General features: G+C 42.7%; 1 protein-coding gene across 13 annotated transcripts in view; it reads left to right on the forward strand.

The window, feature by feature from the left end:
* LOC124797888 (voltage-dependent L-type calcium channel subunit beta-1) overlaps positions 1 to 25972 on the forward strand; it is a 739772-nt gene that overhangs the window by 605918 nt on the left and 107882 nt on the right. For all 13 annotated transcript variants that reach the window (XR_007016895.1, XR_007016898.1, XR_007016894.1 and 10 more), the window contains exon 5: positions 10746 to 10971. Coding sequence is in view for 8 of the 13 variants with exons in the window: in XM_047260987.1 (XP_047116943.1) it covers positions 10746 to 10971 (226 nt within the window). In the remaining 5 variants the exon portion in view is untranslated. The remainder of the gene's footprint in view (positions 1 to 10745; positions 10972 to 25972) is intronic.

Below are 25972 nucleotides of genomic sequence, written 5' to 3' on the forward strand. Positions count from 1 at the left end.
AGTTCTGAGAACAGTACTATTAGATTCGGTTAAGTCCTAGTTGCTGCCATGGCCGGCCATCAGGAACATTACACCACATCATCTCTCACAGCCGAACAAATGATAGCGCTGAAAATTTTTTCCACGACCAGAATATAGCTTAGACTGAGGAGCTGAACGAAGATATTCAAGGGCTACAGTGACGCTGCTTCCAGCTAAACGTTCCTCAGAGGCTCCGTTTCCTTTTATTCCCCAGTCTTACTCGTTTAGGCGTTTTGTGATTCCAATAATTTGCTTAAAGCAAATGATGTGGTGGTACCTTTGAAATGGACACAATCGATATTTTTCCGCTATTCGTGTCCAGTCCGGCTTATGGAATGCCTAACTGAGGTGTCATAGCACATGTTCTGCTTCGCAGAAAACTAATCCGTATCTATATGTGTACAATGATGATCTAAAAAGCACCGCACACTATTGTACAAGATTATATGACAAAAATGGTTGAAGTTAGTATTTGCCGTGTGTCGTCGATTCATTTGTGAAGCACGGGAATGCAGTACTGTGCACCGTTTAAAAGAATCGCAGCAGAAGCAACAGCCTATGAACTGCCTGCTTTTTGTGTTAGTTACAGCTGTGTAATTGCTATGTGTGTTCTATTGCGTAATGTACGTGTTAAAACTGTTTCTATTTAGGCATTGCCTGGTGGAACTGGTAGTGTGCATCAAAGTAATAGTATTCTTCGTTTTAAACGAATAATTTAGGATTAATTTTTCGCTGTAACACGTTAAATGTACTTTCTGTTTCACTGTCTCCTTCTGCAAGTTCGTCCTGCACTAAATGCATACTTAATTTCACGAGATGTATTTTGATTTGCTTAAAGCTAAAATGTATGTAATATTTTCATGTTGAGAGCAATCATTTGTCGATTCACTACAATTAAATGAAACAGCTTCATTATTTTTGTTGCTTTTGGAAATAATTTAAAAGTAAAGGTACTGTTAAGTGAATTTTTTTTCCATCGCAGTTGACACTTTTTAAGAGTTTCTTGTGCGTCTGCTAATCCGCCGCAAATATTATTGTTGATATTGTCATGACACTATTAACGAAAAAAAGTTCTGATAATGTGAAGATCCTTCCAAACTAATACTACTAAATAAATGTCCATGTGATATATCTAATATGAAAAAATTGGGTATACTCGAAAGAAAAGCGTGCTGCAGCGTATCAGTGGTTAACCGAGGTTCGTCGTTGGTAACTGCCCACAGTAATTACAAGACTGTAAAATTTAATTTACTTTACAAAGTCTCCTTTCATCTCTGATGAGCACGAAGACTGATGTAACAATAAAATTAAACAACAGCAATAAAAAACTAGCCGTGTATGAATGTTATCACACAATCAAAATACTCCCATTAACGGACAGTCAAAGGAAACAAAATTACAAGCAAAATACTTTTTTTTAACACTCTCAAACAACCAAATGTCCTAAATGAGTCTCTAAATGCATAATTAGAATGGCGTACAGCAAGTCATCCAACCTGGAACCTCAAGTATTTCCGAAATCGTTTAAGATTTACTAACTCTGTTTCTGATTCTGTTTACAGTCAGACGAACTGTAAAACATTGCTCAGTAAGAGGCTTACAAAAATGGTTCAAATGGCTCTGAGCACTATGGGACTTAACTTCTGAGGTCATCAGTCCCCTAGAACTTAGAACTACTTAAACCTAACTAATCTAAGAACATCACACACATCCATGCCCGAGGCAGGATTCGAACCTGCGACCGTAGCGGTTGCGCGGTTCCGGACTGAAGCGCCTAGAACCGCTCGGCCACCTCGGCCGGCAAGAGGCTTACAGCCTATTGCTATAACAATATATCGTTTCTTAGACTGGAATTACAACATATTCTGCTGCAGTACCTCACATATGAATGAGACAAATTTTGGCATTTCAGTCTCCGAAATCCGATGAGTATATTTTAGAGATCATTAGAGTATCCAGAACTTGAGTGTTTTGTGCCATCAAACTGTGTGGCGTCTTGTGCGGAAGTTCGTGAATTAAAAATAAATAAATAAATCAATCAATGCGTGGCGTCGAATAAGAAGGAAAAGATGGCGCACCTCTGCGATACTAGTATACGAGGAAAACAGGCAGTGAACTCCTTTGAGACGCGACAGAGTTTCTTATTTGGGCATAAACTTGTGAATTTTCATATATAATAGCAATCAGTTTATTGGACAAAACGTAGAAATCCTACAGTGTATATCATGTATTGTCTCCAACATTATTTTTTCGCGTTTTGAGCGCGAGACGACGTGAATTTCAAATCTACGACAACAGCAGCCAAAATTACTGAAGTTCCATTTTTTAAAAAAATGTTGATACCGATATCTCTGAAACTAATGATGAGGGAACTAAAGCCGCTCAGTGAGGATATCCTTAAATTTACCTGGATAAAAACAGAATTGTAATATCTTAAACAGTTCATGAAATATTCGCGATCAACAGTGTAGATGACTCATCCTGTATATTTAACAAATAAACGATGATTCTGGACAATAAGGACAAACAGAAGACTCGAGCAAGCGATATACTTGAAAAATACTTTTTAATTAATCACAATTGTCGTATGACTTATCATCAGACTTGTCACCAAAGTAACATGTCAAGTCATCTAGTGCCCAACCTGGTCACTTCACTACAAGACTCATAAGAGGCGGAAACAGTATTATGAGACCATCCAAAGCTATCAAGACAATTGTAAACATAAAAGTGGGTTCCTAATGAATATTATGTACTGAAATATGTGGTTTCCATGCTGTAGGCAATTTCATTCACCCCTAGTAGCATCCTGCATAGCACATTCTACTGAATGATACATTGCCCTGTGTCTTCTAAGAGGTGTTTAATGTGGTTCCCGAGGACTTTGAGGCGAATATGAACACGCAACAACATGGAGAGCCGTATTCGTTCAAATACACCAGCTTGCATTCGAATGGCGTCAGTAGCAGCCTGAACGCGTAGTTTCAATTGTCGTATGTGCCTCACACAGAGCAGTCCAACAGACTGAGGTACAGATCGGAAGGGTCATGCAGCTGGACGAGCTCGACGGGGTTCACAACCGGGGAAGATTGTGCCAAGGTATTTTCACCTACCAGACTCTTCGTAACGCCAAACACACTAGTACCAGCAGGGGAGACGGTTTGTGAACAGAGACATGAAAGACACGTCTCTGTTGCAGTGCATCGTGGAAGAACGACCAGTCCCATGAAACGGCCGACAATTATTAATGCCCACACGTTGAAGTTACACCGTTCTGATGTCTCGTGGACACAAGCCACAGAGATTATGCGAAGCCTATAGATGACTGTTATGGCTATGAGCTCATCTGTGAATAGAAAGATTGTGGTATCTCGAAAACGTTTGTGGCATGGTCAACAAAACTAATATTACATTGTTCTCCTATACGAAATTCATTCAGTAACAAACTTGATTCGTTGCGTGTGGCGCAGATAGTAATAGTTTACAGGGAGGATGGTCCATCGAATCACCTAGTACCGGCCGCGGTGGTCTAGCGGTTCTAGGCGCTCAGTCCGGAGCCGCGCGACTGCTACGGTCGCAGGTTCGAATCCTGCCTCGGGCATGGATGTGTGTGATGTCCTTAGGTTAGTTAGGTTTAAGTAGTTCTAAGTTCTAGGGGACTGATGACCATAGAAGTTAAGGCCCATAGTGCTCAGAGCCATTTGAACCATTTTTGAGTCACCTAGTGTACTGCCGATACGGCGGTCGTCCTCCACAGCGTTAATCACACGTCCCTCCGCTGTACGTGTACGCACATCTCGGAACCGTTCTTCATGGTTACCCAGTCCTGATCACGTAACTGCCTCACTCAGAGATCGAAACAAGGTTTGTGTTGAAGTCGCCGTCGACACGACCGCATTCCGCCTGTCCGTCGCCTTCACCAGCCTGTTGGCCGGTTACATTTTCGGGTACTAGGCCATCGTCTAATATGGAAGTCCACTACAGCACAGTCGGCAACACAGCAAAAGAGGTGGCGCGTATTATGATACGAAGGAGTTGCGAGCTGTTGTTGTCTTTTTGAGAACATTAGTATCTGCTTAGTAGCTTATCATTAACTGGAATGTAATGTACGGGTACAGAGTGGCCTGATTTAAATGGTCTCTAACATAGTATGCATTTGCGGACGTATGTTTATTAGGCCTTATTTTTTTCATTACCTTTTTCATGGATCGCCTCTCACAGCTCCGTTTGCTTGCAGTCCCTCGTGTAGCTCAAGCTTTGTTCCTGCATCCATCCCTGTCGTTATTACAAGAGGAACCTCACAATGTCAGTGAGGTGTGTTTCTTTCCTCTACAACATGTTGACGGAACATAATAAATCGTAAAGCGTCGAGCAGAAACATTGCACATGACTGCCTCTGTAAACTGAACTTACTTCCGTCAACATTTTCTTTGCGAAGAAAATTACCTTCCTCGAAGAGATATTGTTGCATAATTAACAAAAGATTTTACGTTGTACAATCGTCATATTTCCGAAAACAAGAGGATATTCCTCACGAGAGTTGCCACGCACGATCACACAAGTAAATCGCTAATATGGCCGTGAAGTAAGCAGCACGCCAGAAAGCGCATTTAAGTCACTCAGACTCCTGCAGGACTCAGTACCCGATACAGAGAAGGGGACGATAAATATAGATCTACCCGAAATGTGGGTTACCTGGCAAGTGAGGGGTCGATAGCTCGCTATCTGCAGCCAGTGAGCACTCTATTGCGAGCAGTTCAGTAGTGAGTATGTATTGGAGCGCGGAAGTAATGTTTTTACTACTGAATATTTACCTGTACCAGAAATATAGACTCTGTTATTACGGCTTCTCCATAAACAGTTCAGCAGACTATTGTATGAACTGCGGCGCTACACTGTCGATACGTAGTAGTCGGGTGCGTGGAGACACAAATGAATAAATTATGAATCGAAAATGAACTGGCTTCCCCCCTTTGAGACGAGAGTTTAATCGATATGATATGCCAAAGGCCATGCCGCAGTGGTTCCCGTCAGATCACCGAAGTTGAGCACAGTTGGGCTAGCCCTTGGTCACTGTCTGTGTCTGCCGAGTGCTCTTGGCAAGCGGCGTCTACCCAGTCCTTGTGAGGCCAATCGAGAAGCTACTTGACTGAAAGATAGCGGTATCACTCACGAAAACTGCCAGCGGCCGGGAGAGCGGTGTGCTGACCATGTGACACTACGTATCCGCATCCCACGACGCTTGTGGGCTGAGGATGGTACAGTTGGGCCGTCAAGCTCTGTTCGGTCGGCGGTTGTTTTTTTTTTTTTTTTTTTTTTTTTTTTTTTTTTTTTTTTTTTTTTTTTTTTTTTTGCGCTGCAGAGTCCGACGTTTGCTTACTTCGTCTCGCTGGTCTGGAATTAATAAAAGATCCTCGATTTTTTTTAACTAAACTTCAAATCTTACAGTTTCAAGCCCCGTCAAAGATGATGAAATGTAGAAGTCTAAGTCCCATGCGGGACGACCAGGTTCTTCCGTAGGATGGTGTTTTTAAACAATTCTCGACCGTTTCCTTCACTGTCGCTCCCAAATTTAGCGAGCGCTTCGCCTCTAATGAGTCAACGTCGACGAAAAATTAAGATCTAATCTTCTTTCGTTCTTTTTCTCCCTTCCTTTCGCTCAGTCTGCGTCAAGTATGTACGCCAGATAACAGCTCTAGCACCAAGTTTTCGAATTCTACCCGTCTGTCCCATGAAGACGACTTAGTAGGTATCCCAGAGACTGTATTAAATAATTGGACGCACTGGAGATTTCGTTTATCCGATTTCGCATGTCTTTCATAACATACCGGTATGAAGGAGACTGGACGTAACATGAAACATGGCAGAATTTCCAGCAGGGAAGATTTTCCGGCCACAGCTCCCGAAAATTTACACGGAGCTGCTGAAGCATTCTGTCTTGTACTAAGGCAACAACAGTAGCACTGAGAGGAATTACAACGATTTTCTAAAAGACACTCGTCTGTCGCGCGTCTGTAATATTAAATATTTTTGGTTGAATTAGCATTTTTCGCGTTTCGCCTCATATCGCATCTTCATAATAAATCAGCTATCTTGTCAATATTCGTCACAGGTACTCTATTACGATGCTTCGCATCTTATGAAATGGATACGATCCCAAGACACTTAACTGAGGAAAGTAGGTTTTCAGTACCTCGAGTTGGGTACGCCCTACATTAAATATAGTTTCTGATGAAAATATCAGGCTGACACTTTAAAATGGCATAGGTATCTGACGTGATCAAACGGTGCAGAAGGTGATCTATACGTTTCTACTGTAGTCGTCTTACGAAAACTGTTATTTACCTACCAAGATCGCTACGTTAACACATTACTGAATTACTAGTTTCTGCAAAATGAAGTGCCACCGCGCAGTGGTAATTACAGCATACAATACAGTGTGGTTTAAATCACTGCCTGATGTAACTACCACTGCCCGATTCTATGGATCTGAAGATGGCAATTGATATTGCCGAAACTAGTAATCCACTATTGTCAAATAAATAAATTTTCATCAGAAGACTACAGTATAACTTCAAAATAATTTATTAATATGGGAAATACTCTCAAAATTATGAATTTAGATTTTTGCGTTAAGCCTTCAAAAATGGTTCAAATGGCTCTGAGCACTATGGGACTCAACTGCTGAGGTCATTAGTCCCCTAGAACTTAGAACTAGTTAAACCTAACTAACCTAAGGACATCACAAACATCCATGCCCGAGGCAGGATTCGAACCTGCGACCGTAGCGGTCTTGCGGTTCCAGACTGCAGCGCCTTTAACCGCACGGCCACTTCGGCCGGCCGTTAAGCCTTGTGATGCTGTAAATAACACTGCTTCGTGAACAAAAGTTAATGAATCGTGGATTCGCGGTGACATCCTCTGGTAGTGCTTTGAGAATACAGAATTCCACGCAACTCTGAACATTAAGAAATGAAATCGTTTGGTTAAAGAGCTAACTTTAATTTTACGTAAGCGCCTATTTTCGAAATTCATAATTCATAGTCATCCCAGTTTAAGGAAATTTGCAAGAAATATGGGACTCCTTAGGTACTGACAGATTCTTCCCCATTCTCTCACCTACTTACAGTGACATCTGTTTCGCAGACGGGGTGCTGAGTTCCACAATGGTATGCTGAGTTAACATGAAATGGTGTCAGGATCTGTAAACAGTATGTACCTAATGGTTCCTTAAAACTCTCTTTTTTACCCTATTAATATGAACACCAAAACGTCACCAAGGCAATAAACCGGACGACGAACATCAGACTTTTGGGAGGAGAGGTCACCGGGGAGTGTGTCTCGACGATCTGATATCGCGTCAAGTCTCCAAACCGGTTTGTTACCCACAACTCAGTCGCATCAAACCGATCTCAGCGCCTTTTCGGCATTTTTCCTGTGAACACAAATCTGAATTACTTTTCCAGGAACTAAAACTGTTTTTTTTTCACTTCCTGTCACATTGCGCAATTACCTGAACAGTGATGACTGCGTTCAGAACATAAATGAAGACAAAACTGAGACACTTTTTGCTGTTTACACTCTTACCATCTACTATTTACCCATGATAAACCGACAAATAGCAGTCATTCGTTACACCAGATAGGAATTATTTCTCAGTCATTTTGGTTTTATTTGTGAGCTTCTGGCGTCGGTATGTTTCCTTCAGCAAACATTCTGAGAGGAGTGCTCACAGCGTCTCAGAAAAAGTGCAGATTTAGATTTACCATTGTTTTCCCCAGCGGTGTAAGTCAAATGTTGGAGTGTTTCCTGTGAAACTGGCACCGTTTATTTCCCAAACACATTCTGAGCTTGTGCTCAGTCTCTAATGATTTAGCCGTTGTGGAGACGTGAAACACTAACCTTTCTTCATTTTTTATTGGTATGATCCTAGCTGCCTGTCTCACTACACAGAACACAACATGGAAAATGCCACGTTGTAATGCGCGCATTAAGAGTGAACCTGTCACTATGAGACGTAAATTATTTTTGTCAATAAAAAAATGTTTTTTCCGACCATTAGTTCGCATCTAGAAATATTCAATCAGGCCTCTCTCTCTTATCCGTATACTTTTGACTAAACGTTTGAGACACACTGCAAATAACAAAATTGTCAACAGCACGAAGGTTAGTTTGAACACCACAGTGCAACTGAAGATATATTACACAACAGAAAGCTTTTACGAAATAGAGGACAGGTAGTGCGATATGTGCGAAAATATACTCGACTAATTGACTTAGCGGAAGGAGGAATATACTGTAGAAATAGTCACAGTGTATGATATTGCGAGATAACATCCCAAAGATGTTCAGGCTCACATGCGGTTCCTCTTCCTTGAAATGACTTGGCTCAAACTCGTCTAGGGGTTGAACCGCACGTGTCGCATTACACGTCCTAAATTAGACACTTGTGACTCTTTGGTTAAATTGTGTGGCTGATGGCAAGTTTGCGAAATACAAAGTTAATATAACGTATAATAACAGTAATTATAACATCGGGAACTGAACGACCCATAAATGATATAGGCCACACAGTTGCGGTTTGATTATCGAATTACACCACGTTAACTACGCAGAAAGTTAAGAGTTCACACCAGGCGAGCGGCTGCTCACCTCTCAGAGACTATGTTCCGCGATACCACACAACGCGAAATTTTTTTAGTCGTTTCACTTCCTATCTGCCTAAAGACGGACAGTCTGCTCTCGCGTCTCAATCCGAACTGTCCACTTTGGTGACTCCAGACGAACTGTCCGCTTTCGCGTCTGCGCCAGCACGCTTCCCTTTGGTGCCTAGACCAGAACTGTCCACCTCGGTGTCTCCGCCAGCACTGCCTCTCCGCCCATCCCCGGCCGCGTTCCCCACACGCCGAACATCCTCGCTCAAGTGACTAGTGCAGTTCCCTTTCCTGAAGCCGTCCATCTGACTGGCTACAGCTTATTCTACATTATTTTACATTTTAACATATTTAAATAGTCAAAGCTTGACCACTTTCACGTTCTAAATGCAATAACAATAATATCCATTACATAATTAACGTTAAATTCTTTTATGTAAGACCAATACAATTTCCTTCTTAGCTTTGAATGTCACGGCCAGCAGCCTTGCACCATTGTACTTTCTGATAAATAAATGAAGAAGAAAAGTGACTATTATGCACTAAACTTTACAACAAATATTCTACTACCTAATGATTCATTAAGGTGTCATGCTGTCATCGTTCAGTGTGTTCTGTGTGGAGGAAATGATGATCTGGTGCTCAACTGGAAATATAGATAATTTAAATTTACTATATCTTTTAAACAAATAAAGTTTCGGAGTTGATATTTACAGCATTTTTCATTTTAATGGCGCGCTTCTACACGAAATGTCGATCGTTAAGATCGACTACAAAGCGTTCAGATTTTAGCATTCAGGTCTTTGTTACAAAACTAGTTAATTTCACTTTAACAGTAAATCCTAAACTATTATAGATACGATCAATATTCAAGCTTTATTGGGATCACCATGAAAATTTATGAAGGGTGGTAGTTTAAAATTACTGTGGCTTCATACCCTGAATTACTACAGAATTAAATAGTTTTCATAAATGTTTCCGTTTATGGCCGATCCTACGTCCGCCATATTTAACGCTGCTACGTCTCCCTGGCCTATGACGTAGGTTCTCGGCTGTCTCACTCTCACACTACAGCGCTTAGGTCTCATTCAGCACAAGAGACGTCTGTGAATTTCTCCATCTCGTGGCGAATCTGCGCTCTTTGTGGCACACGGTCCTGGACGACAGGCTTCGTTTCACAATGCCTGAAGACTGACTCTTTCGGCGTATACTTAAATGAGAGCGAAATGCTCGTTAATTCACAATATGTAACACAAATTAGTGAGGGAAATGGATGAAATAAACGTGCAGAAATGAATTACTGCGCGATAGTAAAAGGTAGGTGACGAAGTTAAATGAGTCAAGACTGTCGACTATTAAATACAAATGAAAAGAGGTAAACCTGGCATCAGCCTGAAGGTAGATTTGGACACGACAGTGCTGTACTAGGTATGGTCCAGTAGTCTATGGTATACCGTTGCCTCCCTCTAACCTAGGAACTAACTTATACAGCCACTTACAGGGGACCTACAGTTTACAGTGGAATCCGAATCAGGTGCAACTCGACTTTTTTCCCATTGACGGGCGTTGCCAGACTTGAAAGAAGTGATCAGTGACAGATACAAATCACAGACCGACTGAAAATCGATCCCGAGTCCTTTGTATCCTTATTCTGCCACTTCCCCACTGAAATACCGTTCTGCACTGTTAATGTAGACTGCGGAACGAAGTCAGCTGTGGTACAGGTCGCACGGCTTCACTTACAACTAGAGCAACTCACTGTTAAATAAGTAGGGAATGAGGACTGCAAACAGGGTATAAACGTAGACGAAAGCTGATACTCTCTTTCTCGTTTACACTCTCGCCATCTACCATTTATCCACGGTAAATTAACAGTTGACAGTGTGAAGTGGCCTCGTGCAATAGACTAGCGTTACTGACAGCTGGGGGAGAGGACTGGGAGGTTTGGTGGCGGGCGGGTGCCTCGGTTAACCACTGGCGCGCGGCCTGGGGGGCTCTGGGGGGCTCTGGGGGGCCCTGGGGGGTCCCGGCGCCGCCGGCAGCCGCTGACGCCGCTCCCTGTGCGGACAGGCGAGGACTCCGACTCTGCGCGCCTGGCCAAGTCGACGCTCACGACGCCGCCGGCGAAGGAGAAGCGCAAGCCGTTCTTCCGCAAGCAGGAGACGATGACGCCTTACGACGTGGTGCCCTCCATGCGGCCGGTCGTCCTCGTCGGGCCGTCGCTCAAGGGCTACGAGGTGACGGACATGATGCAGAAGGCGCTCTTCGACTTCCTCAAGCACCGCTTCGAAGGACGGTCAGTACACTCCAGCCGCGCACTCTGCCCATCTCACATGTCTACCCCAGTATTTTACTGGAAGAACATTTTAGACAGAGGTACGCTAGCATCATCGGATCTTATTCTTTCCAATTTTTACCATAACAACTGGTGGTGACAGCACAGCTCTAACGAAACCAGTAGTCCAGTAAAAGTCTTTTTTAGCGATCTTGCTTTGAGGTTTTCTTCAATTGTCATACATTATAGATCGCTCCCAGACTGACCATGTCAGGAATATACAGGCTGTCGCGGAAGTGATGGTCAATATTCAGGGATATGACAGGAATGATGATTCGAAATTTAAAAAAAATAAAGTAAACGTGGGCTCTAAAACGCATACCTTAAGAGCTATGAGCAATTCTTAATCTTCGATACTGTGCAATAAATCTACTGCAAGCTCTTTGCTTTCCACATTTCGGAAGTCGTAGTATGGATCAAAACAAGAAAAAAACTCCAGTAAACATGTGCTCTAAAATGCATACCTCAAAAGTCATGAGCACTTGTTCATTTGAATAGTTGTATCAAAGTAGCGATGATGAACAAGCACTGAAAGCTCTCAAGGTATGCATTTTACAGAACATGTTTACTGGACTTTCTCTCTTGTTTTTTTTTTTAAAACTACCATTTCCGAAAATATGGAAAGCAAACAGATTGCTGTAGAAGACATTTGTTTCACAGTATCGAAGATTAAAAATTGCTCATAGCTCTTAAGGTATGCGTTTGAGAGTCCACGTTTACTTGACTTTTTCGTTTCGAATCGTCGTTCCTCTCATATCCCTGAATATTGACCACCACTTCTGAAACACCCTATATAATTAAATAGCCACAGCCTTCTAATTCTAACTGCTGTGCATCCCCCCCCCCCTCTCTCTCTCTCTCTCTCTCTCTCTCTCTCTCTCTCTCTCTCTCTCTCTCTCTCTGTCATATGAGTTGTAAACGCTACCTGTTTACAGCGTACCACACTGGTGTAGGAGAAGTCGAGATGTACGGTTCCATACAAGACACTTGCGGTCTACAGAAGCTACTTAAGCAATAACACATGTGCACCGCGCAAGTTTGTCTGAAATCGTCCTTGAAAACTAAAAACCTCTTGCTCTTACACTTACAGAGTACAAAATTGATATTTGTGTACATTTTACCTAACAGTTTTGTGAATTTTAACAGCATAAAATAAACAACTAAATATTTTTGTTTAGTACGTGACAAATGTACTTGTAAGTGCTATGTTTGGATCGTATTGGAAACGTAATTACTTTTTGTGTAACTTGCTAAAAAATCTTATCTATTCCTCTGTTCTCACAAAAAAGAATATCTTACTAACGATAACGATAACGAAGGGCGAAAGGATATTCAAAATATCGCTGTAGCTTAAATCGCTTTTGTAGACCAATCTGAGTTGTTTTCCAGCTTGACAAATCCCAAGTGTCTTATATAAAATTACAATGAAATGAATACCCGACCTGGACTCGATCCCGGGATCTCCTGCTTACATGGCAGACGCTCTACCCATCTTTTTTTTTTTTTTTTTTTTGTAATCTCATTTTGTTCGTTATAGTTCGTTGAAATTGTTCGTGGCGGGCGTCACCTGACGCCCGTTGAAGTTCGTTATTTATCCATTCACTCAGTTTTTGTTTTTATTACAGAGGGCAGCTAACCCTCTGACTGAACACGCTGAGCTACCGTGCCGGCATACCCATCTGAGCCACGCCACCAAGGACACAGAGGATAGTGCGACTGCAGGGACTTATCTCTGGCACGCCTCCCGTGAGACCCACATTCCCAACTTATTGTCCCGCACTATATTCGTAGTGCCACGGCCCATTACACTGTCCGAAAGAACAAATACCAGCATTTAAGGCTCACCGGCCATTTGACCATCTTCTGTGCGGATGCACACACATTGCCAGAACTCTAACTGGAATCGGAAAAGCAGCAAGTAATGAGTGTAATGGGCAGGGGCTCTACGAATATAGTGCGGGAAAATAAGTTGGGAATGTGTCTCTGAAAGGAGGCATGCCAGAGATAAGTCCCTGCAGTCGCACTGTCCTCTGTGTCCTCGGTGGCTCAGATGTATGCCGGCACGATAGCTCAGCGTGTTCGGTCAGAGGGTCAGCTGCCCTCTGTAATAAAAAAGACTGAGTTAATCGATCAACAACGAACTTAAATGGGTGCCTTACGATGTCCGCTGCGAGCAGATGCAACAAACGAAAGCGAACAAAATGAAATAAAAAAGAAAAAAAAGACAGAGCGTCTGCCATGTAAGCAAGAGATCCCAGGTTCGAGTCCAGGTCGGGGCACACATTTTCAACTGTCCCCGTTCACTTATATCAAAACCTGTAAGCAGCTAAGGGTATTCATTTCATTGTAATTTCATTCTAACGAGCTGCATGGTCACCAGGGGTACCTGTTCTTTCGTACATGTCGTAAAGAACTGATACCATCTTCATATAGGCCTGTATTATATGAAATTGTTCGTTTCCACGTCCCGTAAACCACCGTTATACGTCGTAAACAGTTAACCTTTACACACAATGTGATTCCGTGATAATATTAAAAACTTCCACGGGTGATGGAGAAAGTTTGAGGTAAAGGATTCTAGTCCGGAAACGACGTAGTCGAAAGTTCTAGGTGAAAATCGTTCTGATACCTCTCATAATTGACCTCTTCAACTGCAATCTCTTTGCTTTCCGTATTCTGGGAGGAGGCAGTATGGACAAAAACAAGAAAAAAATTGCCAAGTAAGCACGGACGATGAAATGGATACGTTAAGAGCTATGAACACTTGTTCAGTAGAAGATATGTTTCACACTAGCGAACATGAACAAGTGATCACAGCTCTTAAGGCAAGCACTTTAGAGCCTACGTTTATTGAACATTTTTTCTTGGAAAACAAAGAGCTTATGGTAGAAGAGGTTCACTGTCAAAGCTATCAGGCCGATTTTCGAACTTTCGACTCGGTCGTTTCCCGATCAGGATCCCTTACCTCAAATTCATTCTTTTCCGCTTTTCCGTGAAAGTTTCTAATGGAATCACCCAATACATATCTATCGTGTTTTTGGTAAGATGTTGATCTTAGTAACTTACAGAAAAAAAACAGCAGCAACTTAACGTCTCACCCGCTGGTCGTCTCGAAGGCACACTGAGTTGTGCATTCAGGAAAATAGACACTTGTTTGATCATCTCGCCACCAGAACATGGACCTCCACAGACATGTTGAGCATTTTACATCCAACCCTAAACCTGCGAACGTTTCTAGCTCCCGTAGGAAAACTGATTGTAATTTTATTTTCATTCATTTGCATACTGTTCGTTCAAATGTGTCATATAAAAATATTTTATTAAAAAATTACAACTATCTGGAAAATGAATAAATTCACAATGATCATAATCTTGCAGAAAAAGCAACGACTCTACGTATCTAAATAAATATTCCTTTCATTTATTATTCTTTAAGTTACAGGGAAAAACGCTTTCCCTGAAACACCCCTTTTATTTCGTGAACTGTTCACGACATGCAAAAGATATTACGCAGAGAGGAACAGCGTAGTATGCTTAATGCTCTTAACCGTTATATCAACCGAGATACTCAAGCTAATATGACTTTATTTTATTGAAACGGTATCCTCTGAACGTCTCCTTAGCCGAATAAGTACCTTCACTGCTTTCGGTGTGGAAAGACCCTTATTCCATTCCCAGTACCTTCTCGGATTTTTCTGATGGAGTGAGTTCTGGAACGAGGTGCACTTAAGGCTCGTAAAGGATAGTACGAAGCTGCTTGAAATAAGGAAGCAACGGCGTCATCAGGCTTTATCTACTGGAGATTTGGCGACGTCGTGATCACATGTCACGCGATCACAGATAGTTTCTTTTACTGCCTTATAGACAACTCTCAACCCAGTCGGAACAGAACTAAGGCCTGATCCCTGAGGCTGTTTGCATTACAAAATACTCTCTTTACCTGCATTCTAAAGCTCTTGAAAAGACGAGTACAGTGATTATAAGGCTTGTTTATGTTGGCGCTAAAATCTTTTCAGAAAAGTATCCAAGAAATGAGCCCAGCTTGAAAGAGAAGACTGCTGGAATTGGGTATTGCAGTGTAAACACCACCAGATAAGGCCCTCATGCCAGTCGGCGTCGTTGTATCGAGGCTTTCGATCGTTTATTTGTTCGCACAAATCCTGTTCACTTAAATATGAGTACGTACACACTTCTGAAATAGTTTTCCTATATTACTCCTGATAAGCTACGAGTCTACTTGAAGTTCCATTTACTGAAACTGTAGCTTGCCTGTATCTGTATCGTTGGACCAAGGGGAAATACGTTTTCTCATCAACGTAGCTCAATCTTCTTGGTGCATATAACAACGCAGCCTGGCCTGCGAGACGAACTTGGCGATGTTTTCAAAGCATTAGCACTCTTCTCGGATACTCATGCGTAATGTTTCAATTACAACATCAACAAGCGTTATATCCATGTAACTCCTCTTTTCAAAGGCTTTCGAACGCTGTTAAAAGGAAGTGTATCGTTCCATTTTTTAAAAAAAAGCGTACTTGCTTCAGTACCTTTGTTGATACAAGAGCAAAAGGATTAAACATCCAACGAAATCACGTGTCCGTCGTCGTTCTATCATTTGCTGAAAACCTCGTTTCGGTAACCTGAACTGCTCACGAAATAAAGGGGCATTACGTCTTACATGACTCAAGTTACAACCTGTCCCAGGAGGAATGATCAATATTGAGAGATATGAGAGGAATGATCATTCGCAGCTCTGAAACAAATACCCTAAAAACTGTGAGAACTTGTTCCTCTTCGTTACTGTGATATACATCTTTTCTAATGAAAAAGTGCTCATAGCTCTTAAGGTGTGTTTTTAGAGTCCATGTTTACGAGATCCATTTGCTTCTAATGACCGTTCTTGTCATATCCCTGGCCATTCCTACTGGGACAAGTTGTTTATATCCTCCATAAGCAAGTAATCTATGTGCATAAAGACTGCATCGAATATTTTCTTGCTGTTAGGCTCCTACATAAAGTTCGTTAGTTAATTCCACCACAGCCCTCATGTAACGTAGGCTGGGAAACTAGTGATGGATAGGACCCCATTACAAACTACTAAGTGATGCAGTCAGACACAAGGTTACCTTCCCTACGTAGCATTTTAGCATCGAAAAGTCAACAAGTACGTTCATTTATGCACCTAGAGAATGAATACAACAGGTAAATGAAAAAATATAACAGATTCTAATGTTATTTTATCCATGCGTAATCTTGTTCAACTGCAGGGTTCTTACTCAATTAGATATTTTTGATATGGAACCCACATAGCCACGCATAGTTTTAAGAAGCTTTACCTTTATGTGCCGTGACCAGTTGAGGCTATCATGCACACCTTGTTGCTGCTGACGATCCTGTTACTGAACTAAAACAAGTGCAGCCATCTGAAGATGGGTGTAATGACTCGAAACTGGCCATGGGAATAAAATGAAATTATTTAAAAATATTTGTGGCTGCTTGTGTTGCCTCTTACCAGTCCTTACTAACATGTTTTTGTTGACGTCACAACTCAGATATCACATGTAACTGCCCATCTACATCATACTCCGCAAGCCAACTAATGGTGTGTGGCGGAGGGTACTTTCGGTACCACTATCAGATCCCTCCAACCCTGTCTCACTCGCAAATAGTGCGTGGGAAGAATGATTGTCGGTAAGCCTCTGTATTGTCCCTAATTTGTCGAATTTTCTCCTCGTGGTCAATACGTGTATGTGGGGGAAGTAATATGTTGTCTGACTCCTGAAGAGTGCTGCTCCGAAATTTCAATAGTAAATCGCTCCGTGATGCACAACGTCCGCCAGTGGAGTTTGTTTAGCATTTCCGTAACGCTCTCTCGCCGGCTAAACGATCCCGTGACAAAGCGCGCCGCTCTTCGTTAGATCATCTCTATCTTCTCTATCAGTCCTACCTGATGAACAATACCCAAGAGACGGGAGAACAAGCGTCTTGTAAGCCACTTCTTTCGTGGATGAGTTACATTTCCTTAAGATTCTTCTGATGAATCTGAGTCTGGTGTCTGCTTTTCCCACTGTCTGTTTTATATGGTCATTGCACTTAAGATCGCTCTGGATAATTACGCCTAGATATTTTACGGCAGACGCTGTCTCCAGCTGTTTGTCATCAGTAGTGTAGCTGTTAAGTAGTGGAGTTTTTTCCTATGTATGCGCAATATGTTATCCATGTGTGTAAGTAAGAACGAAATAAACAGGAGGTTCTCTGTGCCCAGGGAAGAAACAAAGAAACTAAACTAGAGGCTCGATTCGTCCACGATATTTATAGCCTCACTTTATCACAAATACTGCTGCAAGTGAATGCGTAGTTGATCGCTACTGTTGCATTCATCACCAAGGTGGACAGCGTGACCAGTGGTTGTATACGGGACACTCATTCTGCTTATATACCTGTAAGAACATATGGTGACACGAACTGCCGCGAGTCTATTGAATTGTAACGAAAATACACTGAAGATGACTATTTATAGCCGAAACCTAGATTTGCAAGAATAATAAAAACTAATCGGATTGCGACTGACTTCTGTGTGCCTCTCCTTCCTTAGTGATTTTATAATCACTTTTTGGATCTAACGTGCCATCAGACTTTTAATTTCGAGACTGTTTTCAGTCATTAATGTTTTATTATTTGTTGACAATGAAATCTGCATTTTTGCAACGTTTACCCTTGGTTTATTTTTGTGTGGAGTATATTTATAGCTTCCCAAAATGATGTGGTTAAGATCTGGCATCTTCTGGATTTTCACTGCATATGGAAGAGATTCTGTCACTCCAGTGTCATAGAGAAGCGCAGTAAAACATGCATGTTCCAGATTCATTAGAATAATTGATATCCAATGTCTCCTCGGAACATTCTTCTGACAACTGCCACGCTTTTGTTACAATGGGGCGATGGACTAAAGCGATCGTAAATCAGTTTTCGCTTTTTTTTTTTTTTTTTTTTCGCTGCTGTTCCCATTGCCTCTTTTCTTGTCAAGGACGTGGGAATATGGAAGCTGTTTAAATACTTGATTCCCTTCTTTAAAGCTGTCTATTGAAGGTGCATCTACTGCTTCAATACAGCGAGTACCTGAGTGCTCTCTCAGCCGCATTAGATAACCGTTTTTTCCTGTCTTTCACTGTTAATTCCACCACATGATAAGTACAACTGTTATCAGACTTCCACTAGCGATACACCAGTTGTTCCAAAGCACTTCTAGAGTCGGTAATAATTAATCTTGTGTTCCGAACATAACTGCTCCTTTGATTGTGGTTGCTTCCGCAATATAAACGCTGCATAATTAAGACAACGCAACCTCATGTTCTTTTCTGTCCGTCAGAAAACTTGCCCACCGGTCATTAGGTAATTAGTTGAGCCATTATTAATGCCAACTGCTGAGCCATTCTGAGTGATAGGTAAAAGAGGTCAGGTCGGTAGATTGTCTAGGATTCATTAACAGGACACGATTGTTGCGGCGCGCTGGTCCACGGTGTTGTTAAACCTCTCCCATGCTTCGGCAAGACCGCCGTTGCGGTCACCCACACTGGGGAGACGCCTCTGTCCCTACTTCGTAGGATGCTGACACTGTCACCCAACTCTCGATTCTACCATCCGAATCTTGTATTAATTCTTTCACATTCATCAATCAATGTGTCTTCTCCCTGTAACACGACGCCATTAATTAAAGATGACGTAGGTGTAACCCTGTTGGCATTCATTTTCTTTCATCTCCCGTATGCATAAAGTGCTTAAAATTTAATTCAAAGTTTTAAGTTACGTCAATTTCAGTCATGCCGATAAACGTGCCGTTTAATTCCAGATGTTTGACTGTGACATCTCACACGTGGTTTGTTCGCCATCCTGTGAGATGTGATGTGATCTAGATATCTGTTGAATCTGCGCGTCATAAGAACATTCGGACTGGATATGGTTTTTAAGCGAATCTAAGACTACGAGGTGCGACAATAAGGTAATGACACTGATGTGAAAAAAAGATGTTGCTTTCCGTTTTAGTCAAGTTTAGTGTTGTCTCCTTCAAAGTAGTACACTTCTGATTGCACACACACTTTTTCCAGCGCTTCTGCCATTGATGGTAACATTCCTCGAACTCATCTTCTGTAATATCCTCCAAGACCCTCGTCAAAGCTTTTTGGACATGTTGTGTTGTTTGAAAATAGTGTCCCTTGACCGCCGTTTTGACTCTTGGAAATAGAAAAAAGTCGCACGGAGAGATATCTGGTGAATAAAGTGGCTGTGGTAGTACTGAAATTTGTTTTGAGGCTAAAAATTGCTGTACTGACAGAGCAGTATGGGATGGCGCATTATCGTGGTGCAGAATCCAATCATCAGCGATGTTGGCACGATCACGAAGTACTCTTTTACGAAGTCTTTCTAAAATTTCTTTGTAGTACGAGTAATATTGGTTAACTGTTTGTCCAGGAGGCATCCACTTTTTATGAACAATTCCCTTGGAATCAAAGAAGCACATAAGCATTCATTCATTTCACTTTTGAGTTTGACATGCGAGCTTTTTTTGGTCTGGGTGATCCCTTTGAGCACCATTGCGAACTTTGGGGTTTTGTCACCGGATCGCACTGAAAAAAACCAACTTTCATCACCAGTGATAATACGGCTCAACAATTCTGGATTGATTTCCGTTTGCTCTAACAGTTCGGCTGCCACATTTTTTCGTGTTTCTCGCTGTTGTGGACCATTTTTGCACAAATCTTTCTCATACCAAGATCTTCAGTTATTATTAGACGAACCGTTACTCGATTGATGTTCAGTTCTTCTGCAATCATTTTCAAGGATAATCTTCGATCAGATCCTACGAGTTCACGCACCCTGTTCAAGTTGACATCCATCCGTCAGGTTGATGGTCGTCCACTGCGGTCTTCATCTTCAGCATTCGTTCTGCCTTCACTACACATGTTATGCCAACGAAAAACTTGAGCTCTTGGCGTAACCTCCTCTCCAAAAGCCTTCTGAAGCTTACCGTAAGTTGTCGTCACGTTTTCACCCAATTTAACGCAAAAAGAAATGGCATACCGTTGCGCAGTGTTATGCTGTTCCATTTCCGTGTCGAGAGACATTTATTACAGCACAACTCACGACTGAGCAGTTGCATCGATGTGCCACTTGGACTGGAAGCAGCTTATAGACCAAGATCAAAGATATTGCGCCTACGCAGACCTGCACTGTTGCTACATCTTGCAAAGAAAATCAGTCTCATTACTTCACTGTCGCACCACGTAGACCCCGCTCGCCTCCAATAAATGCAAATTTTAAAACTGGTTTCAATAAATAATAGCTTCATTTGCATAAAACACATTTTGTTTTACGACGTGATTCTGCCTCTAGACTTTTCTGAAGTGTCCAGAAATTAGATGTCTTGTGAATTCATTACTGCTCGGAAAACACTACCATTGCTGCACGGATACGAGGCCACCGCAGTTGTCGCGTTATCAGGACTCTTCTTAAGTATGTGTTCATCCAGTTGGTCATAGAGATTTGTCTAATGCGTTGTAGGATAAAAAATACCACGCATCACGAAAAGTTATCTGAATGGGGTGGAAATCGGAAAATGTGATGTACATGCATAGACAAACAAATGGTTACAATTTCAGAAAAATTGGACGTTTTTTTCAAGAAAAAGAGCTTCAAAGATTAAGTCAACAACGCGTTGCTCTTCCTCTAGCCCTTATGTAAGCAGTTATTCGGCTTGGTACTGATTGATAGTTGTTGGGTGTCCTCCACAGGCATATCGTGCAAAATTCTGTCCAATTGGCACGTTAGATCGTCAAAATACCGAGCTGGTTGGAGGACCGCGCTTCTAACGTTCTCAAAACGAAAATTTCTGTTCCGACACTGACAATGTTGAGTGTTTATGGAAAAAGTTCAAGGCAATCGTAAAATGCGTTTTAGACAGGTACGTGCCGAGTAAAACTGTGAGGGACGGGAAAAACCCACCGTGGTACAACAACAAAGTTAGGAAACTACTGCGAAAGCAAAGAGAGCTCCACTCCAAGTTTAAATGCAGCCAAAACCTCTCAGACAAACAGAAGCTAAACGATGTCAAAGTTAGCGTAAGGAGGGCTATGCGTGAAGCGTTCATTGAATTCGAAAGTAAAATTCTATGTACCGACTTGACAGAAAATCCTAGGAAGTTCTGGTCTTACGTTAAATCAGTAAGTGGCTCGAAACAGCATATCCAGACACTCCGGGATGATGATGGCATTGAAACAGAGGATGACACGCGTAAAGCTGAAATACTAAACACCTTTTTCCAAAGCTGTTTCACAGAGGAAGACCGCACTGCAGTTCCTTCTCTAAATCCTCGCACAAACGAAAAAATGGCTGACATCGAAAAAAGTGTCCAAGGAATAGAAAAGCAACTGGAATCACTCAATAGAGGAAAGTCCACTGGACCTGACGGGATACCAATTCCATTCTACAACAGAGTACGCGAAAGAACTTGCCCCCCTTCTAACAGCCGTGTACCGCAAGTCTCTAGAGGAACGGAGGGTTCCAAATGATTGGAAAAGAGCACAGATAGTCCCAGTCTTCAAGAAGGGTCGTCGAGCAGATGCGCAAAACTATAGACCTATATCTCTGACGTCGATCTCTTGTAGAATTTTAGAACATGTTTTTTGCTCGCGTATCATGTCATTTCTGGAAACCCAGAATCTACGCTGTAGGAATCAACATGGATTCCGGAAACAGCGATCGTGTGAGACCCAACTCGCTTTATTTGTTCATGAGACCCAGAAAATATTAGATACAGGCTCCCAGGTAGATGCTATTTTTCTTGACTTCCGGAAGGCGTTCGATACAGTTCCGCACTGTCGGCTGATAAACAAAGTAAGAGCCTACGGAATATCAGACCAGCTGTGTGGCTGGATTGAAGAGTTTTTAGCAAACAGAACACAGCATGTTGTTATCAATGGAGAGACGTCTACAGACGTTAAAGTAACCTCTGGCGTGCCACAGGGGAGTGTTATGGGACCATTGCTTTTCACAATATATATAAATGACCTAGTAGATAGTGTCGGAAGTTCCATGCGGCTCTTCGCGGATGATGCTGTAGTATACAGAGAAGTTGCAGCATTAGAAAATTGTAGCGAAATGCAGGAAGATCTGCAGCGGATAGGCACTTGGTGCAGGGAGTGGCAACTGACCCTTAACATAGACAAATGTAATGTATTGCGAATACATAGAAAGAAGGATCCTTTATTGTATGATTATATGATAGCGGAACAAACACTGGTAGCAGTTACTTCTGTAAAATATCTGGGAGCATGCGTGCGGAACGATTTGAAGTGGAATGATCATATAAAATTAATTGTTGGTAAGGCGGGTACCAGGTTGAGATTCATTGGGAGAGTGCTTAGAAAATGTAGTCCATCAACAAAGGAGGTGGCTTACAAAACACTCGTTCGACCTATACTTGAGTATTGCTCATCAGTGTGGGATCCGTACCAGATCGGTCTGACGGAGGAGATAGAGAAGATCCAAAGAAGAGCGGCGCGTTTCGTCACAGGGTTATTTGGTAACCGTGATAGCGTTACGGAGATGTTTAATAAACTCAAGTGGCAGACTCTGCAAGAGAGGCGCTCTGCATCGCGGTGTAGCTTGCTCGCCAGGTTTCGAGAGGGTACGTTTCTGGATGAGATATCGAATATATTGCTTCCCCCTACTTATACCTCCCGAGGAGATCACGAATGTAAAATTAGAGAGATCAGAGCGCGCACGGAGGCTTTCAGACAGTCGTTCTTCCCGCGAACCATACGCAACTGGAACAGGAAAGGGAGGTAATGACAGTGGCACGTAAAGTGCCCTCCGCCACACACCGTTGGGTGCTTGCGGAGTATCAATGTAGATGTAGATGTAGGGGAGAGATCCGACAACCTTGCTGGCCAAGAGAGGGTTTGACAAGCACGAAGACAAGCGATAGAAGCACTCACTAGGTGCAGCCGGGCGTTGTCATGCTAAAATGTAAGCCCAAGTTTGCTTACCGCGAAGGCCAACAAACCAGGACGCAGAATATCGTCAACGTACAGCTGTGCTGTAAGGATGCCGCGCATGAGAACCAAAGGGGACCAGCTACGAAAAGAAATGACACCCAGAACATCACCCCTGTATGGCGGGCGACAGTCAGTCTGGTGTCCCACCACTGTCCTGGCCGTCTCCAGGCGCGTCTTCTCTGGTCGTGGGAGCTCAGTTCGAAGCGGGTCTCACCAGTGACGACAGTTCCATTACAGCCAATGAGATTTCAGGCTGAAGAAGTGTCTTGAGACGCCCCAGACAGCAGTGGGATATCGACCTGACTGTCGCCAAGCGTACAGCTAGACAACCATGAGTGGAGGTCAGGGGTGCCACTTCTTTTAATAGCAGCACACGTTTGGTAGTCATCCGCAGCACCCTTACTGCCCAGCGGTACGTTGACAATATTGTACGTCCCGTTTTATTGCTCTTCGTGGCAAGACAATCTGGGCTTACATTTCAGCAAGGTAATGTTGGCCCGCAAGTAGCGAGAGTTTCTACCGCTTGTCTTCGTGCTTGGAAAGCCCTACTTTGGCCAGCATGATCGGAGGATCTCTCCCTAGCTGAGAACGTTTGTAGCATTATAGGCAGCGCCTTCCAACCAGATCGGTATTTCGACGATCTAACGCGCAAATTGGATAGAATTTGGCACGGTAATCCTCAGGAGTACCCAACAACTCTACCGATCAATGCCAGGCCGAGTAATGCTTCCATAAGGGCCAGAGGAGGACCAAGGCGATATTGACTTTCTTAGTTTGTGGAGCTGTATCTCCTGAATATATCACCCAAATTTTTTGAAGTAGAAATCATTTCTTTGTCTGTACATGTACATCACATCTAGCGATTTCCGTCTGCTTCAAATAATTCCTTCGTGCTGCGACTGTTTTTTTGACTTAACATTATTTGTCTGTTATTGTTTCATTTTTTGCCAGGCATTCAGTAAAAATAAACCTTTGCAGTTCATAAAATACTGGAAATAACATCTCTGGAGACGAAACCGACCTCGTTTTTTGTAGTGCACGATTGCCGGCTCCTATCCACTGGCGTGGTGGCTGTTTCGCTTGTGGGGTGCAGTAGTGGACACAGGCTCTCATCTGCGGTACCAAATCGGTTACTAAAATACGTTCAATACTTTTTAAAACTGTCTGGTCTTTGCTGATAAATTAGTTTTCTCGTTTGTGTTTCGTCATTATCCAACAAATGTGGCAGTCATCTTAAACAAAGCTACCGCCTAACAGCATATTGCGCACATTGCCCAGGTTACTCTTTTGCTACTTACCTCATGTGGACCTTCCCAAAGAGTGATATGTCCACATTGGAATTCGTCCGCTTAGTTCCTAACTGTTGATAATGACGGAGCTGTCTCACAAAGTTTCATCACCTACTAAAGGCGTTAATGATGTGAACTGCAGTCTTGGGTTCTGCATTACCCTCGTGGGATACACCATTTGGTAACCTGGTCACGCAGCGAATGAACATACGGGTTATCATTCTTGCCACATACTGCCGAGCATTCAATTTCACTTCAGTAATCATCAGTACTGACCTGTTCCACTATCCAGTTGGCCCACACATCATGATTCCAGGAGTTGGACAGTTGTAGGCCTCAAGAATATTTGCTTCCTGCGACGTTCCCTAACATCGTCTATGGACACGTTGAAATCAAACTGATCGCCACAAACAGAAGTATACATCATCGCTGAGAACCACAGAACGCCACTCGATGTCCCAGTTCACTCTACCTGTACACCGTGCAAATCTCTATTCTCTTTGATACGATAGCAGTGATAAACGACGTGTGGCTAGTGGAAATCTCTACTCGTGTTCCACTAATCTGCTCCAGAGACTGCTCTTGCTGACACGCTGCCTGCAACGACTTCCAGAACTTCAGCTTAGCCAGTCGCGTGATCTCCTCTCCTTGTGGAAGGGCCTGCGCCTACTCTTTTGCACTGCCGTGCTGACCCCTCTGTCGCCACTCGTTCTGTTGTCGCTGCAGCAAAGCCAACTGCCTGTGCAGTCGCGGTACGATGATCCCATGTCTATTACGCCAATGATTCGATATTTTTGAAAGTCTGAAACACGGCACGCGAACGTCCTTTGGACATGCTGTATTGCGATTCCCAGCTGAAAACTTTCAGTAGCGTTAGCCGCCATGTAGCCGCACCGTAGGAATGACTCTTTTCTGTGCTGAAGATAAGCTGGCTGGCATGCAGATGCGATTTTAATCAGCATATGCCACAGGCATAAAAATATGGTAGTATCTGTAATGTTTTCTGTTTCCGTCATTTTATTCCTTTCCCGCTGACACGTGGAGGACTTATTCTAAAAGCGTGTATCCTCATGTCGTTAACTTCTATTTTCCTAGTTAACATATGACTCGGAGTTTTCTTGTGGTCTTTTAATATGCAGCTAACTGATCACCGAGATCCGAGAATCTTTTTAATGCTAAGCGAAATTAATTTTTTTGTCTTCATTGTAGCACACAAAAATGTTACCTATTTAGGTGTTGGCGTCGTGCACGATTCTTGTGGCAACTTTCAAGAGAATCGATCATCTCAGTGGCGGGGGGCGAGAAGATCAGTACCAACGTGTCTTTGCGCTCTGCGAAAAACGTAGCTCTCGGGTCTGGCCAGGAAGAAACGAGACTGATGCTGCAAATCTGTCTCTTTGTTATATACGACCAGTTAAAGATGTTCCTCTTCACGGTAGGTCCAGGTGAGTCCACGTGTCGTTCCTACCAGAACTCAATACATTTCTGCACGTCGCACTCCGTGACGTCACTCAGGAGTTCCGTCGTTTTAGTCTTGCGGCAGTGGACAAGAACGCATTCTCTAATCTCACTCGCTCCACACCATTTTTCTATAAAAGAACCGTCCAAATTGTCTACGGAACA

This window comes from Schistocerca piceifrons, chromosome 5 (assembly GCF_021461385.2).
Source record: "Schistocerca piceifrons isolate TAMUIC-IGC-003096 chromosome 5, iqSchPice1.1, whole genome shotgun sequence".
In the NCBI taxonomy this organism is placed as follows: domain Eukaryota; kingdom Metazoa; phylum Arthropoda; class Insecta; order Orthoptera; family Acrididae; genus Schistocerca; species Schistocerca piceifrons.